Below are 17,375 nucleotides of genomic sequence, written 5' to 3'. Positions count from 1 at the left end.
CCTCGAAAACTTGCCTAGCTTTGTTAATGCCATCATTTAACATGATCACATTGATGACATGACATCATCTTTGTTTTTCATTGGCTTGTCATGAATGCTTATTATTTTATAATAAATAATTTCAAAAATTTCGAATTGCTGGTCAAAGTTCGCAATGAGTTTCTATTTCAACATTTTTAGTATTTACATTTTTATACCCTGAACCCATTGAAAATGCGAAATCAGGGTATAATGGCTTTGTGAAAATTATGTAACAGGCAGAAGGAATCATCGCAGACCTCATAAAGTATATATATTCTTGATATAGTCCTGTCCATCTGTCCGTATGAGCTGTGTGCATACACGTGTATACCATACGCAGTACGAGCTTATCATATTTTTTCGATAACTCATCCGATAACTTTTTTATCAAGAATAATCGAAAAATTGAAATGATTTTGTTTCTTCAGCCTCAAGTATTTCAAGTAATAGAGACTTGTGCTTTAGAATGTACATATATTTTCATCATATGATTACGCTCTGAAAGTTTCATTAAGATTGTCTACAAAAGAAATTATTCAACTAATAAATTCTCATAATATTGCCCGCACTGTAGCCCAGCCAAGGCGCAGTCGCTGTTTACTGCGCAGTTAGCAGAGCGCGGTATGTACATATGTGTGCATGTATAAAAGAAGTGCAGTATTACTAGAATATCAGCTTAGAGGGTTCAGGGTATCTCCTAGTCGAGCAGTCTCGACTAGAGCCTTCTTACTTGTTAGATGTACATATATACATAATGACTTTATATTCCTCAGTTTCGCAAAATTCCAAAAATGCCTTAATCTCCAACGCGTTTTATGTCACATTTCACAATATTTTAGTAGATCAAATTTTGAAAATTAGTTTTTTACACTAAATTCCAATTTAAAATGTATATAATAAAATGGGTTTTGACTTAGAGCGCATTTGTTGTCTACCACCATCTAGGTATGTATCATGTGTTTTATATAGTGCTATTGAGTAAAATCATTATATAAATATGTAAAATTCTTCGTGGGTTGCAAAGATTGCTATGAAAGCACGACATTAGATTTCTAGTGATGCCAATCTAATATCTATATCTTGGGTCAACGCGTGGATCCCGGTAACTACAAAAGTTATAGATTTCAAACTTAGAGGTGCTATTTGCCCGACTTTCATAAAGCTGTGCAAATCACATATTCAATTCCGGTGTACTATTCGCGATTTAATCTTATCATTTTATGGTATACCATTTCCATAGCTGTTTTGTTAAGAAGAATTCGCTCGGGCTAGACAAAAAATTTGATTCTCTGTGTCTTTATTTATATAATTTATTTAAGTAGAATACGACTATAACACGCTTACCCAATTAATCAAAACTCGACGACATGATATATATTTGAATAGCAATAAAGCTTGACTATTTTATAAAGAGCGAGAGTGTGCATATTTATTACCAGCCTTTAATTATTATTTTTTTTTTATCTATTAATATTTTACTTTAAAGCAGTTCGTCTAGTACAACCAAAATTTTTTGCAACGATAATTACAACAAATGCAGTCAATGCTGTTGCTATCCGTGCTGTAGGCAATCCTTATTGAATGATCATACCTATTCACTACTAAAACGGATTTGCCATAAGATAATAAAAAGCTATAACCGACAGCAGTGCCGTGAAAAGTATACCGTATTTAATGGAGGTTACAGCATCAATGGTCGATGCTCTGACGGTCAAAAATGTATGTCATGTAAAAATTAATCAGCGAGCTTTTAATAAATTTCAAATGTTTGCAGACGACCCTTATTCTAAAAACCATTATGGTGACGGTGAAGGAGGGTACGGCAGGGATTCACAAAGAGGAAGAGGAAGCTTGGATTTGAAGGCACAAGGTAGGAATCCATCTAATAAAAAAGGCGGCAAGGGTGATGAATTCGGATCTCAAAATAATGCATCCAAAAACGGAGATCCAAAAGGGGAAGGCAAAATGAACTTGGCTGCATTGTCGAGAGGGGAGAAAGATTCGAAAGGTAAAAAAGGAGATGCTGATGATAGTGACCCATCAAAAAAGTCGAAAAAGGAAGGCAAAGGAGGGGATGGTAAAAGTGGTGGAAGAGACGCGGATGATAGTGAACCTGCTAAGAAATCGAAAAAGGATGGTAAAGGAGGTGATGGTAAAGGTAGTGGAAGAGATGCCGATGAAAGAGATACTTCAAATAAATCAAAAAGGGCAAGTAAAGGAGCTGATGGTAAGGGTGGTGGAAAAAATACCGACGATAGCGATCCCTCAAATAAATCCAAGAAAGATGGCAAAGAAACTGATGGTAAGGGTGGTGGAAAAGATGCCGATGACAGCGATCCTTCGAAGAAATCAAAGAGGGCAAGTAAAGGAGGTGATGGTAAAGGAGGTGGAAAGGATGCTGATGACAGCGATCCTTTAAAGAAATCTAAAAAGGATGGGAAAGGTGCGGAAGGTAAGGGTGGTGGAAAAGATGCCGATAGTATCGATCCATCGAAGAAATCCGCGAAGGATGGCAAAGGGGCTGATGGTAAAGGTGGCGGAAAAGATGCCGATGATAGCGATCCTTCAAAAACATCAAAAAAAGGTCAAGGAAGTGGTGGAAAAGACGATAAACTTAACGAATCTGGAAAAGAAGGCAAGTCTAAAGGAGATACGAAAGGTTCAATAACAGTGGATGGTATTACAAATAAAGAGAAGAAAAGTAAAGAGAGTTCAAGAGATAGTACAATAAAGAAAGGAAAGGGAACGTCAGCAGACGAACAGGATATTAATACAAAATTTGAAAGGGGGAAAAAGGGAAAGGATGATACTGGGCGAGCATCTCAAGCTGATAAGAGAGATAGCAGAGGAGATGGAAATGAACGTGGTCGGGGATCAAGGAGATCGGGTGAAAAATCCAAATTGTCTAGGAATGGCAGCAGATTGAGACTCCGAAAAGGTAACATGGGATCGAAATTCACGCACAAGGGCGGAAGATTTGGCAAACCAGACTGTTCTCATAGACAAAGTCGCTATGATGAAGTTCGAGCCTGTGATTTCCTTCGTGTACACTTGGAAAAGCGTGACCTCTCAAGATGGTATTGTCTCACAATATTCTTTTATCGGTACATATTCACCTATATAAAACCTATTTCAGTTTCACATGCAATCGGAATGCTTGTTGCGATTCGTGTTCACCATGCATGCCGTGCTAACCTGTTATGTATTGAGGAATATTGGATAGGGATTGGTGCCTAAGAGCCGAAAGCGTGTTCTACGTACATCAGCTGAAAAAAGAAACCTTTAATGAATTCCCAATAATATTGTTAGCTTTAAGGAGCTGTGGACTTTTTATTATTTCATGAGGGTATTATCCAAAAGTGTTTTGACTCAGCACGAATACTTAGCATCATAAAATAAAGATAAAGTATCAACTATTGAGTTGGTACTGACCCATCCGTCTGATTCCCAATGGAACTTCTGAATTATTTATGAATTCTAAACTTACCGCTTTGGCAAACGCATGCATTTTAATAATATTGTATAATCTAAAAGTTTCGTGAAGAAAGTCCATCCCCAAGAAAAGTTATTAAGCCATTAAATTCTTCGTAAGCCCACACTTCAACCATGCGTTTATGCGTGTGTGTCGTGGAGAGGGGGTGGGTCAGTCAAGAATTATTGAGTAATAATATATATATATAGATATATATATAATAGATAATATAAAGAATATATATATATAGATATAGTATAGTAGTCTATAGAGCTTTTATTATAGAATAAGATATATTATATTTCTTACTTTGATATAAATATTTATCTAATATTAATATTCGTTCTCAGGTTAAGGAGATCTCGTAGTCGAGATTCTGACTAGAGCTTCTACTGTATTTCCATATCGTCATATATAATGTAATATCATTCCAGTAATTCCAGTAATATAAAATTGATATTTTATATGGTGATCACTCTTTTTAGTTCGTGGACGTATGTACAAAATTACTTTGGGGCCGTGAAAATGGTTTACTAATAGCCCAAACGGAAACTCCTCAGGACAAAGCAAACAAACATGTATTAAAATTTCTCATAAGGGCTAAATTCCTTATTTCTTATGGAATATGATTAAGGTTAATGCCATTGATATATTGTCCTTGCATTTTATTTATAAATCTGTTTGTTTTTGGATAAAAATGTTAAAATATAAATACCATATGTACATACAAATGGAGTATGAAATCTATAATACATCTAAGAGTCTTGACTGAATGTATTTTTTTTTTGTCATTCGATGTGAATACACTTACTATGTAAAGGAATGGAATGTACTCGACTAGATGTTACCACGTTTTCACCTCATTTACCGAAAATTGAGTTCAATAATGAAAGTATAACTTTAGAAAAAGTATATTGATTTTGAAATGTACATATGAATACAGAGAATACTATTTGCGGTTGTAAATGCCGTGAATATAAATCGCAAGGTTATTCTCATATCAAATTAATAATAACAAATTAATGTGTTTATTCGCCTTTGATTCGCCTGATTTACATACCGCGATACGCATTACTGTATTCCAATTTTTCCACATTTCATTTCCAATCGTATGTAGTATATTCTTACTCACGCTTATACTTAGTATGTATAAATGTATATACACCTTAAACATTTATATGTTTGTATATTTATGTACGATCTTTTTAATATGTGTGCGTGTGCAAAACGAAAAATATTAGATCTTTACATATGCTAAAAAAAAACGTACGCTCTTCAGTGACATGAGAGATTGAAATTTTTGTTATTCCAAAAATAAATGTATAAAAGTCAACGAAAGAGAGCAAGAATGAGCGAGAGCTATTCAGATACATATTTGTAAAAGAAAAATTATAAGAAACCATTCCATCTAGTTGTCTAGCAGAACAACTCGAACGGGCATCAAGTTAAGAACACGAAAAGACGAGAACTTGAATCGAAATAAAAACGAATAAGTGATTCTTTCTAATTTTTACATTTTATTTGAAAATTAAATTATTAAAAATGGTTTACGAAAGTGGATTTACAACCCGTAGAACTTACAGCTCCAGACCGGTGACAACGTCGTACGCTGTAACGGTAAGTTTCAAATATGCTAGTCACGCGAATAGGTTATCTCGTAATCTGGGAAAAAGTTTGTCTGTAGTGAGGTTCTCAATTCATAAAATTTGTCAAATTCATCTGTGCGGACAATAATATTTTATTTCTTGGGACTTCCAATAGAACAGATAAATTTAACATTTTATGAAATGAGTTTCATTACAAGCTCTTAAACCAAACTCCTCCTCAAAGTTTACATTGAACTATTACGGCTTACCTCCCACTTGCTGAGTTCTGCAATTTTATTAAAAAAGTGAAACTAGTAAAGAAATTGAAACACGTTTGAGCACAAAAGTAACTTACAATCTAGTCTTAATAAATGTCTTACATATGAATATCGTATCAGGATTAAAAAGTCAAAGTGTATATAAGAGAAGAGTGCATGCCTAAAGCTTATATAAGTAAATAAATATTCATTTCTTTTCGTATGCAATATATACATACAGACTATATGTGTCGTCCTATGGATATTTAAAATAATAATAATAATAATAATAAAAATATATAACTTACCAGTTTAAGCACCAATTACGTATACAGCCCTTAACAAGCTGCACTATCCGAAGACTTTGGCTAATTAATTAACATAGACATGGACAATAAACTGACCTCTCATTGAATATGATCAAATTGTTAAATGGTAAAATAAATAAAAGATGTTATTAGAAAAACAAACGAACAAATTAAGTAAAGCAAATGCTCTTATTTTTACATCACCTTGGATTGAATTTATTGAGAATATTTCAAGGTTGTGTCTATTTTCTGTATCGTTATAATATCTACATATTTTGCGATTTGTCATAGACTCGGCCAAAATCATTGGCGATCATGCAAATAAAAAAAGCTCTTCTGCTCTCAAATTCCAAATTTAGCTCAGTGTGTATATACACACATGTTTAAATTCACATAATTCTGTATGTACATCTTGAACGACAATTATTGTATGTAGAGATATATACATATTTGAAAGTGGATTACTGACTTAATTCCCAGCTGTTAAGTTTTAAAAAAAATATATACAAACAACAAATATTCTCTTTGCGCCTGTGTATACGGCGATATATTTCACAACTGTTCATGTTTTGTCTGATTTGTTTTATATTCATAGTTTGATTATCCTTCAAATTTATGCATCTTTCCTTATGTACAAACGAAAGTACACACATTTTTATATACACAAACTTCTGTGTAATATAAGCTGTTTGCGCATTTCAGTTTCGGGCTGATCTAAAAATATATTTTTTTATTTCCAAAATACATTTAAACCAATGACGGCAAAATGGGCAGAGAGACTATATAGGCGTTAAGATAAACAGATAAACAGAGAGTAAAATATGAATTCTTTAAAATTTAATCTAGCTAAGACGAAACACTGCAAACACAAATATAACTGAACTGATGCTGTATAAAATATTTATTATTAAAGTTTTCATATTACATTTGTTAACAAAAATAAAACATATATAACAACAATTTCATGTATATATTCCATTATCAGACACCCTGCAAACTAAGTTTTGTGGGAAAATTTTTTTTGTGAATTCCCCAAATGCAAATAAACCCAATGTAAATAGATCATAGAACTGGAACTACAATTAATTTTATTAACCGTCCATGGACCACCTATGCTTGTACATTAGCCGAGCCTTGATAAATATCTATACTTTCACACCCACCTGACACATGTTCACATGTGTACGTACACCTGCATGTCGATTTAATGGATAAATGCTTGCATGGAACATGGATCGCGAGTGTCGCCGATGATTGTGGTGTCCCAGCTGCGCAACCACGTCGCACAAAAATTCTGCACTGCACACGCTAATAACGTAAACTTGGCTTTCGAAATTTAAACCCACCTGTGTGACATTCTGGGCATTGCAGAAAACAAACAGACCACCAATTGACTGGGAGAAAGTTCCTTTCGTGCCACGGCCTTCACTCATCTCTGATCCGGTGACTGCTTTTGGAATGCGTCGGTCGGACTATGAGCAGCGCAAGCGATCAATACTCGATCCAATAAACAGGGCTGCCATAAAACCTAACTATAAGATTGTCTATCAGCCCATTGAGCCGTATGTGCCGACACGCGATAAGAATCGCTCGCGTATCCTGAGCATGGTGCGGCAGCACATCGACACTGTGGAAGCCGGTGGCAACACAGCAGCTCGCACCTCTCGTGATTCCATCGATAGTCAACTTCCGCGCCTGCATCGAGCTGTTTCCGAAGGTCTACCGGTGCGCCGAGAGACCTATCGCAATGAAAAGTCGGGTGCGATGGTCACAAAGTACTCTTATTAATTAACCGATAGCGAAAGAAGTCTTTTCAGCGAAAATTGTTCAAACCGAAATCGAATTGCACGAATTGACTAAACAGTCTCTACTATTATAATTAGGGCACATCACGCACATGACCATGTATACATACCCGCAAATGTAAAATCAAATATATATATACTACAGTTCACATACAACCATACAAAAGATCTGACACTCTGTTCGTTTTGTATCTAATATTGCCAATAATACATCTTTCATAATATTTGCCACGCGAGTTTCTATGTTTTGTTTTTATTATTACGTTAAATTCAATAGAATCAAAGTATGATAAGATACGAACCTGTTTCAATTTCCTTTGATATGACAAGATTGACTAATCTATATTTATGAAAGAACTTTTAATAGTATTCAGTTGCTCAGATTCTGTCCTATTTTCATACACTCATATTTTATTTATATTTTTTTTGAGGCTGGTCTGCTAAATAATAATTTGAACAAATCTGAAGTGATTTCCTTTTCCGAAAGTCTTTTTCATTGCAATATTGCGTTGCTTTTTGGCGGACCAGCCTTAATTAAAAATGCCGTTCATTTAAGAGAATAGTCGTTATGAAACAGCAAGTTAGATTTTAGTCGCATAACTGTTTTATGCTGATTGCCAATTTTCACAATTTACAATTTTCACCTAAATGCATAAATCGGAATTTGTAGACTCCACGCTTAGACCTGTGCACGGACAGGCCTGGCTCGCATCGCAGCCGCGCCTCCTCGGACTATTCGTACACCTCAAAGTCGAGTGTTGAGAAAAGCAGCTATGACTCAAGCAACCCGTACGCCAGGCCGGAGCGTTCCACGTACTCCTCCACTGTCGAGAGAACATCGCGTAGCGGGCCCGGTGGTGCCTACAATTATAGCACCGAGCGGACCAGCACAACTGGCGCTGGACCCGGTGGCTACAGCTACTCGTCGACCACAACTGGAAACTTGCCCGGCGGCACCAAATACCGTCACTTTTCGTACCATGTCTAAAAGTGATGAATTTACGAAATCAATAGCATGGTTTATGTGGCTACAACTTATTACACTAATCGTTCCGCTAAAATTGTTTTGTTATTTGTAATGCAAGTTGTAATATCTAACCAGATACGTATGTACATGATATGTTTATATTATATACCGGAATTTTGTAAAATATTCGAGTTGACTAACATAACTAATAGTTTCTTTAATTGTTGATGAGATAGACAGGCAATCCGTCTGTGATGTTTTGCCCATCATCTAAATCATTTATAGTTTCAAAATATTTGTGATACAATAAAATGAAATCGCGTTCACCCAAAACAAACAAAAAATAAACTTTTTGCATATGTACAAATCTACTGCATTATGTTATTTAAAATACGATATTCATATGAACAAGAATGGATGATGCCATCGATTAGACACTATTTGGAGCATAAATTCATAGTTTGCAAGTATTATATGTGGAGTTCAGATTTCAGGGAGTGGGCTCTCACACAAAATGAACACTAAACTATTCTCTATGTTGTACAATTCTTTTTCAGTATCCGTCTGTTCAGAAAGTGACGCGTGTAAGTACTTCCAATCATTGATTTCATTGCTCATAGTTGCTTGTCATCCACATCTTTAATGATTTTCAATTGTTTCAATTAAATTTGACTCACTCTGCTCATACTTCAATCACTTCATCGTCTCCAGGATTCATAAGTGGTTAGTATACATCATAAAAACATATAAACTGCAGCCTGTAATCAATTTGTGTCCCACAAAAAAAAAAAAAAACAAATAAATAAATAAAAAAAAAAATATATATATATATATATATATATATATATATATATATATATATATATATATATATATATATATATATATATATATATATATATATATACATATATATATATATATATATATATATATATGAAATATTTTGCATTGGTTACGTTAGGTAATTTAACACTTAACACTAAATGTTTAGGCTGTATTGTACTTATATTTGATTTGTATTTGTATAAGTCTCTAAAAAGTCCGGATATCCCTTTTTTTATACCCTGAACCCATTGAAAATGGGAAATCAGGGTATAATGTTTTTGTGTAAAAGTATGTAACAGGCAGAAGGAATCATCGCAGACCCCACAAAGTATATATATTCTTGATCAGCACGATGAGCTGAGTCGATATAGCCCTGTCCGTCTGTCCGTCCGTCCGTCCGTCCGTCCGTCCGTCCGTCCGTCCGTATGAACGCCGAGATCTCAGAAGATATAAGAGCTAGAGAGCTGAAATTTTTTGTGCATACTCGTGTATACCATACGCAGTACGAGTTTGCTTTATTTTTTCGATAACTCATCCGATAACTTTTTTATCGAGAATAATCGAAAAATGGATTTTGTTTTTTGAGCCTCATTGGAATACTATTAGACATAGAGACTTCAGATTTACTGTGTATATATATATGATGAATACAAACATTTTGTAATCAACAGATTTTGGATACCACGCCCTCTCCGCTCCCAATTTGCAAAAAACGTATTTCAAGTACTAGAGACTTGTGCTTTAGAATGTACACACATTTTGACCATATGATTACGCTCTGAAAATTTCATTAAGATTGCATGTCTACAAAAAAAGTTATTTATCAAATAAATTCTCATACTATTGCCCACACTGCAGCGCAGCCCAAGCGCAGTCGCTGCTTACTGCGCAGTTAGCAGAGCGCGGGCGCGTGAGGGTGGATGCATGTGTATGTATGTGTGCGTGCATAAAAGAAGTGTAGAATGATAAGAATATCAGCTTGGAGGGTTCAGGGTATCTCCTAGTCGAGCAGTCTCGACTAGAGTCTTCTTACTTGTTCTTTTATATACTTGTGTATCGATTGAGACCATAATTCATGCTACATTTTCTATCTTTACGTATCATAGAAATAGCATGAGAGTCGTTTCGGATCTTCAAGAAGAAGAAAGCAATTCGGCAGTTTATCATCCCGCCTTTTACAAATCCCACGATTTAATAAAGTGAAAATCTGTAGTAGTTAAACATATCATCAGCAACAGTCAAATACACAGTCTAGTGATTCTAGTGAAAGGTGCACTAGAATGACCGTGTGGTCTCTTTTAAATACTTATAGCTAGTTCCTTTTTATACCCTGAACCCATTGAAAATGGGAAATCAGGGTATAATGGTTTTGTTAAAAGTATGTAACAGGCAGAAGGAGGCGTGGCAGACCCCACAAAGTATATATATTCTTGATCAGGGCGACGAGCTGAGTTGATTTAGCCCTGTCCGTCTGTCTGTCCGTCCGTCCGTCCGTCCGTATGTATGAACGCGTCGATTTCAGAAGATATAAGAGCTAGAGACTTCAACTTTTTTTAAAAATGTCCGTATATATCACGCGCATATCGAGTTTATCACTAAAAAACGGTAGCTCATTCCGATACTTTTTTATCGATAAAAAACCTTATCGAAGATCACTTAAAAAATTATATCTCCTACATCTTTCAAGCTAGAGTCTCCAAATTTAAAATGTATATAAATATATATTTTATACAATTTCGGTTTTGGTTAAAATTTACCCCCCACCCCTAAATCCACCCCCTCACCCTCATCTTTGTAAAAGTCGTATATCAAATACTAGAAACTTGTGATTCGGTATACACATACATTTTAACATTATGATTACGTTCTGAAAGTTTCATTACGATCGTACGTCTAGAAATTAAATTATTCAACAAATAAGTTGTCATTATATTTCCAACACTGCAGCGCAACCCAAGCGCAATCGCCTGTATATGTGAGTGTGTGTATATGCGTGTGTTTGTTTGTATGCGTGTGTGTGCGTGTGTTTGTTTGTATGCGTGTGTGTGTGTGTGTTTGCTAATATTATTGAAATATCAGTTGCTTGTAGGGTTCAGGGGATTTCGTAGTCGAGCTGTCTCGACTAGAGCTTTCTTACTTGTTATACCCTGAACCCATTGAAAATGGGAAATCAGGGTATAATGGTTTTGTTAAAAGTATGTAACAGGCAGAAGGAGGCGTGGCAGACCCCACAAAGTATATATATTCTTGATCAGGGCGACAAGCTGAGTCGATTTGGCCCTGTCCGTCTGTCTGTCCGTCCTTCCGTCCGTATGTATGAACGCGTCGATCTCAGAAGATATAAGAGCTAGAGACTTCAACTTTTTTTTAAAACGTCCGTATATATCACGCGCATATCGAGTTTATCACTAAAAAACGATAACTCATTCCGATACTTTTTTATCGATAAAAAACCTTATCGAAGATCACTTAAAAAATTATATCTCCTACATCTTTCAAGCTAGAGTCTCCAAATTTAAAATGTATATAAATATATATTTTATACAATTTCGGTTTTTGTTAAAATTTACCCCCCACCCCTAAATCCACCCCCTCACCCTCATCTTTGTAAAAGTCGTATATCAATTACTAGAGACTTGTGCTTCGGTATACACATACACTTTAACATTATGATTACGTTCTGAAAGTTTCATTACGATCGTACGTCTAGAAATTAAATTATTCAACAAATAAGTTGTCATTATATTTCCAACACTGCAGTGCAACCCAAGCGCAATCGCCTGTATATGCGAGTGTGTGTGTGCGCGTGTGTTTGTTTGTATGCGTGTGTGTGTGTGTGCGTGTGTGCTTTCTAATTATTATTGAAATATCAGTTGCTTGTAGGGTTCAGGGGATCTCGTAGTCGAGCAGTCTCGACTAGAGCTTTCTTTCTTGTTACGAATTGTATTGTTGCTTATTTTTACCACCGCACTTTCTTTTTTGTACTACTTCACTCTCTCTACTTCGCTCTCATGTATCCTCATCACAGTCGATGTTTTTTGATTAATATTCTACTAACTGACGAAATTGCTAAATATACCAGGTATACAAATCGAGCTATCCAATCTACTCGAGTTATTCCATCCCAAAACGTGTCATCAGTGGAGCACGCGTTATTGCTTCGCCTGTTCGGGTTGTTACCTCTCCCACCCGAGTTTACTCGCGAATTGTTCACTCTCCGTCGCCTGTGCGTGTTGTGCGTACTACAACACGTGTAGTGTCATCACCGGAGAGAACGTCTACCTATACCTATACCACGCCGTCGACTTACTATAGTCCGACCTATTTGCCATCGACATACTACTCTTCTGCCTATATCCCGACATCGTATACAACATACACGCCATCGTACCATTACACCCCAACAACTGTTACACGTGTTTATGCTCGATCCGGAACCCCAGTAAGGATCACCACATCTCCGATTCGGTCAACACCTTCCTATCTGAAGAGACTTCCTCCTGGATATGGTGCACGGGCTCTAACTAATTATCTCAATACCGAACCTTTCACCGTAAGTTTTGGGAGGTTAATATCAAAGTATTCGCTTTCTTTTGTTCAAATGAACTTAGCACAAAAGCTTTAAAATGACAATTACTTGAAAAGTTTTTTCAATTCATAATCATTTAAATATAGACGTTTTCTGAGGAAACGGGAAGAATACGTAATCGCGCACAATCATTGATGCGGGACTTGCACACTCCCGTCGTTCGCCGCGCACGAAGCTGTACTCCGTTTCCAGTGACTGGGTGAGTTCGCTTTATTCAGTTGCAAGTTATTTTATGTTTATGTTATTTTCCATTGGTCCGTCTGCCTGTCCTTATATTTTTATACCCTGAACCCATTGAAAATGAGAAATCAGGGTATAATGTTTTTGTGTAAAAGTATGTAACAGGCAGAAGGAATCATCGTAGACCCCATAAAGTATATATATTCTTGATCAGCACGACGAGCTGAGTCGATATAGCCCTGTCCGTCTGTTCGTCCGTCCGTCCGTCTGTCCGTATGAACGCCGAGATATATGGATACCACGCGCCCTTCGCCCCAAATTTGTAAAAAGTATTTCAAGTACTAGAGTCTTCCCATAATATTGCCCACACTACAGCGCAGCCCAAGTGCAGTCGCTGCTCACTGCGCAGTTAGCAGAGCACAAGCTCATGCGTGAATGTGGATGCATATGTATGTATGTGTGCTTGGAGGGTTCAGGGTATCTCGTAGTCGAGCAGTCTCGACTAGCTTTCTTACTTGTTATAAATAAAACACATTTAATTATTATTGAAGCTAAAGACTTGGCAACGTGACTTATTGGGTTTCTAAGAGCTTCAATTGTTTCAACACAGACTTTATATCTATATATATACATATATATATATATGTATATGTATGAGTTGCAGTGATTCTTTCGCAATATGTTATTTATTATTATTATTTCATATGATTGAAAGGGCATATTGATATTTATAGGTATTCTTATGAGCCGACTTCTCAATTGGCCTTAGATGCCTATGTTGCTCGAGTTACGAATCCGGTGCGTCATGTTGCTAAGGAAGTTCGCAATATATCGCACTATCCAAAGCCCGCAGTAAAATATGTTGGTGAGTAATTGAATGTAATTGTTTGTGTAAATAAATAATATTTAAATGTTGCCTCTAATACACTTGGATTACTATTGTGGTATTAAATATAGTGTAATAGCAAATTTAGTTGCAACCTGCATTGTTCTTAAAATCGTTATTAAATGCCGTTCTCTAAATATTAAATAATAAGGTCAAAGTCATCTAGCCTCTGTAAGGATATGTGGCGATAAGGCTTATAATATTAGAAGACCTATGTACGATTCGGACAAAGTTCGAAACGATATTAACCTTTTGTCCTGGTACCTTAGACACCCAACTTGGAAGAATGAGAAAGAAAGCAATATCGCTCGTCAGGAAGGTAAGTTCCGTTTTAAACGGATTTTTAAATACTTCTGGCTTGTGAGTGGCATCTGTATAAAGCGACAATGAGCTAGTGATTCCTCCACTCATGATCATTTAACTAAATCATTTTTATTTGGATCTTCCAGCTCATGTAGCGATCTCTCTGAAATACATTTTTCGAGTATTCATTTCTCTTCTACATAATAAGAAAACATTTGTATTCATTTAAAGTTTTCATAATTCCCAAAATACATAAATTTGTCATTCCCTTGTTTATATGTAGGAGCGAACGCAATTTGAATAATTTATAACTAATGCATATATGTATGTCTCGCATCCTGACTTGTTCTGTTCCATGTACTTGACTAACCTAATACGTTTTATAATTGATTGATTCTTTCCAGTTGAAGCTGTTGAAGTTGAGGCCTAAAAGATAACATGCCTGACTTTATAAAATATGGACATACACATTATTATACTTTAAATAAATAAATAAAATGAAAAACCAACTTATGTTTGCCTGTTAGTATATAAAGCCGATATCAGAAATATAAACTCGCGATATCAGCAGAATCAGAAGCTTTGAACCCAGACTAACTCGGCAACTAATACAAACTTATTCACTGAAATATTCATTATGAAGCTCTGATGAATCAATCTCTACACTAATATTGCGAAAAACTTAACACAAAATTCTATTGTTACATTTGAATTCATCCATTGCATATTATATTTGTGTAACATATATTTCAAGTCCAAGCAATGAACTTTGTATTTCTCTTACTGATTGAATATTTCTTCCGCAATAAAAATAAGATTTTATGATGACATCAGAGTCATAAATATATATCTGCGCATATTATATGCCTTCCTTCGTTGCTCTCTATAGATACTTGTATATACATATGTACAGGAATATATCATATGGCCAATGGCCATATAACAAATCTTACAAATCTCGTGAGGACGTTGATGACCTTGACCCACATTCTCAATAATTGGATCGATTGAATCACCCTTGTAGCAGCCCACGTTGCTACAAAAGTAATATTACGGTTTGCATTTCCTGCAAATGAGATTCAATATACAGACAATATAAAGAAAGCAAGTTGTATCTAAATCTAGTTATAGGTTGATATATTTGCCACAAATATATTTTTGGCTTGGCCTCAATAGATTTTACCTTTAAAGCATATGACTGATAGCTATGCCTAAATTATACATACTATTACTTAGAAAAAAAAGTAGAGGAAAGTCTCTGCCTGAAAACAGATCAGAGAGATCATAGCATAATATTTGCACTTACACTCTATGCACTTGCATTGTTCACTTTATATTTAACTAAGATACGCAATAATCTCATCGCTCTAACTTCTGGCATACACACAAATATTTCTTTTGTACATTAAATTCAAGTAAAAAACAATTACTCTATTACTGGAGTCTTTTAATATGAAACCTCCACTATTGAAGTATAGGCCACTATCACAGCAATTATAATGAGTAAGTACATTTGAATATTGAATATTTTAAATTTCATGAACAAATATCAATATTTGTATATAGATATATATATTTATATATAAATTCGTGGCTAACAATCAATGTTTCTCATTTTTACTGGGTTGCACGAGTTGAGCAGTCAGTGTGTCTGATATGTGTTATAACCAGATTTGGTTTTCAGATCCCGATTTGGATCCGAATCGCCCATCAAGAAAATTTTCTGCTCCCAGACCCCTGGAGGATGCTATTGATCTGGAATCGAAGGAGAAGCAACGTCTACGCCAAGAGCGTCTGCTGACTGTAAACGAAGAGGCTGTAGATGAGCTTGAAGTGGAGAAAAAACGAGCTCAACGGGCTGCTGATGAAGCAAAGCGTCTTGAAGAGAAGTAATCGAAGTGCCCTTTAATAATTTTCTTAGATGGTTGTCTAATGGTTGATGATTGATTATTACAGTGTCCTTAAGGCGAAAAAAGAACGTGAGGCTGCTGAGAAAAAGGCCCTAGAAGAAGAAGAAGCCAAAAAACAGCGGGCTGCTGAAAAATTGGCCGAAGAGCAACGATTAATTCAAGAAGCACGCCTTGCTGAGGAAGTTCGTCTAGCCGAGGAAGCAGCCCAAAAGGCGGCAGCAGAGGAAGCTAAACTGGCTGAGGAGGCGGCTGCACGCAAAGCTGAGGAAGAACGATTGGCTGAAGACGCCCGCCTTGCTGAAGAGGCTCGATTGGCGGAAATAGCTGCTCAGAAAGCAGCAGAAGAAGCCAAAGCTGCTGCAGAGGCGGAAGCACGTAAGTTTGAAGAGGAGAAACGCCTAGCCGAAGAAGCTGCCCAAAGAGAAGCCGAAGAAGCTGCCCGTAAAGCGGAAGAAGATCGTCTGGCTGAGGAAGCACGACTAGAGGAAGAAAAGCGTGTGCGGGAGCAAGAGCTGAGCCGGCTGGAAGAAATTGAAAAGCAGGCCGAGGAAGAGCGCGAGGGCGAGCTGGCACGCCAAGCAGCCGAGCTAGCCGAAATCGCACGTCAGGAGGCTGAACTCGTTGCCCAAGAGCTTCAATCCATTCAAAAGGAAGACAGAGCTGTGGACGAACCCGTCGCTGATGAGCCTATTGTTGATGAGCCGGAAACTCCAGTCGCCGAAACTGAACAGGAGCCACTTATTGAATTAAATTCAAAGAGTGGAGAAACTGCTTTCGTATTGGAGAACGCTGCCGGCGAAGCTTACGTAGAAGATGCCGAATACGAAGAAGAAGAATAATTTCTTCGAGCAATAGCCATTAATTGCGAACATACTCCCTATTCAACCTTCAAAATTGAAATTGAAAATCCCAATTTCCACTAAACCGAAACTAAAATCAATTCAAACCCGCTTTTAGGAAGGACTAATGCTGTTAATTAAACGTCCCCTATTAAATAAAATTATAAATCATTTCGAATCTCATATATATTACCTATTCATTCTGTTATAACTATATACATAGCTGTATACAGTTTTATTGTTAATAATAATTAAAGTTCACTTAATAAAATGGCTGAATTTAGACATTACAACCTTTTCGACTTCAGAAATCTATAAAGGAATCTGATCGATACCGTATTTATTTATTTTACATACATATTTTAATGATCCGCACATCCTATTATTGGCAAAAGAAGATAATCTTGTCTTTAGTATACTGTTT

The 17,375-nt window shown here is 36.1% G+C and overlaps 2 protein-coding genes across 9 annotated transcripts; both read left to right on the top strand.

Annotated features, from left to right (window-relative positions):
- The first annotated feature begins 794 nt into the window (after positions 1–794).
- Positions 795–3,470, top strand: LOC115563968 (uncharacterized). Of its 4 annotated transcripts, none has more exons than XM_030387746.2 (5): positions 807–966; positions 1,508–1,740; positions 1,796–2,158; positions 2,474–3,098; positions 3,158–3,470. In XM_030387746.2, exons 1-5 carry the CDS (start codon positions 923–925, stop codon positions 3,213–3,215), a joined length of 1,323 nt encoding a protein of 440 aa, XP_030243606.1. In that variant the 5' UTR covers positions 807–922; the 3' UTR covers positions 3,216–3,470. The 4 variants fall into 4 exon arrangements, with proteins under 4 accessions (XP_030243600.1, XP_030243606.1, XP_030243601.1 ...); XM_030387741.2 differs by having other exon boundaries at positions 1,796–2,464; positions 2,540–3,098; XM_030387740.2 differs by having other exon boundaries at positions 795–966; positions 1,511–1,740; positions 1,796–3,098.
- Positions 3,471–4,882: 1,412 nt separating this feature from the next.
- Positions 4,883–17,244, top strand: LOC115565631 (protein anoxia up-regulated). 5 transcript variants are annotated; one of them, XM_089265606.1, is made up of 7 exons: positions 4,883–5,110; positions 8,974–9,000; positions 12,327–12,797; positions 12,920–13,032; positions 13,748–13,878; positions 15,887–16,080; positions 16,157–17,244. In XM_089265606.1, the coding sequence occupies exons 1-7, from the start codon at positions 5,036–5,038 to the stop codon at positions 16,949–16,951; spliced, it is 1,806 nt and encodes a 601-aa protein (XP_089121732.1). In that variant the 5' UTR covers positions 4,883–5,035; the 3' UTR covers positions 16,952–17,244. The 5 variants fall into 5 exon arrangements, with proteins under 5 accessions (XP_089121732.1, XP_089121731.1, XP_089121733.1 ...); XM_089265605.1 differs by having other exon boundaries at positions 15,887–16,091; positions 16,159–17,244; XM_089265607.1 differs by lacking the exons at positions 15,887–16,080; positions 16,157–17,244 and adding exons at positions 14,051–14,218; positions 14,607–14,700 and having other exon boundaries at positions 4,888–5,110.
- Positions 17,245–17,375: the final 131 nt, after the last annotated feature.

This window comes from Drosophila navojoa, chromosome 2 (genome assembly GCF_054131105.1).
Source record: "Drosophila navojoa isolate 15081-1374.11 chromosome 2, UAZ_NAV_1.0, whole genome shotgun sequence".
Classification (NCBI taxonomy): domain Eukaryota; kingdom Metazoa; phylum Arthropoda; class Insecta; order Diptera; family Drosophilidae; genus Drosophila; species Drosophila navojoa.
This window is presented reverse-complemented; position numbering and strand designations above follow the sequence as displayed.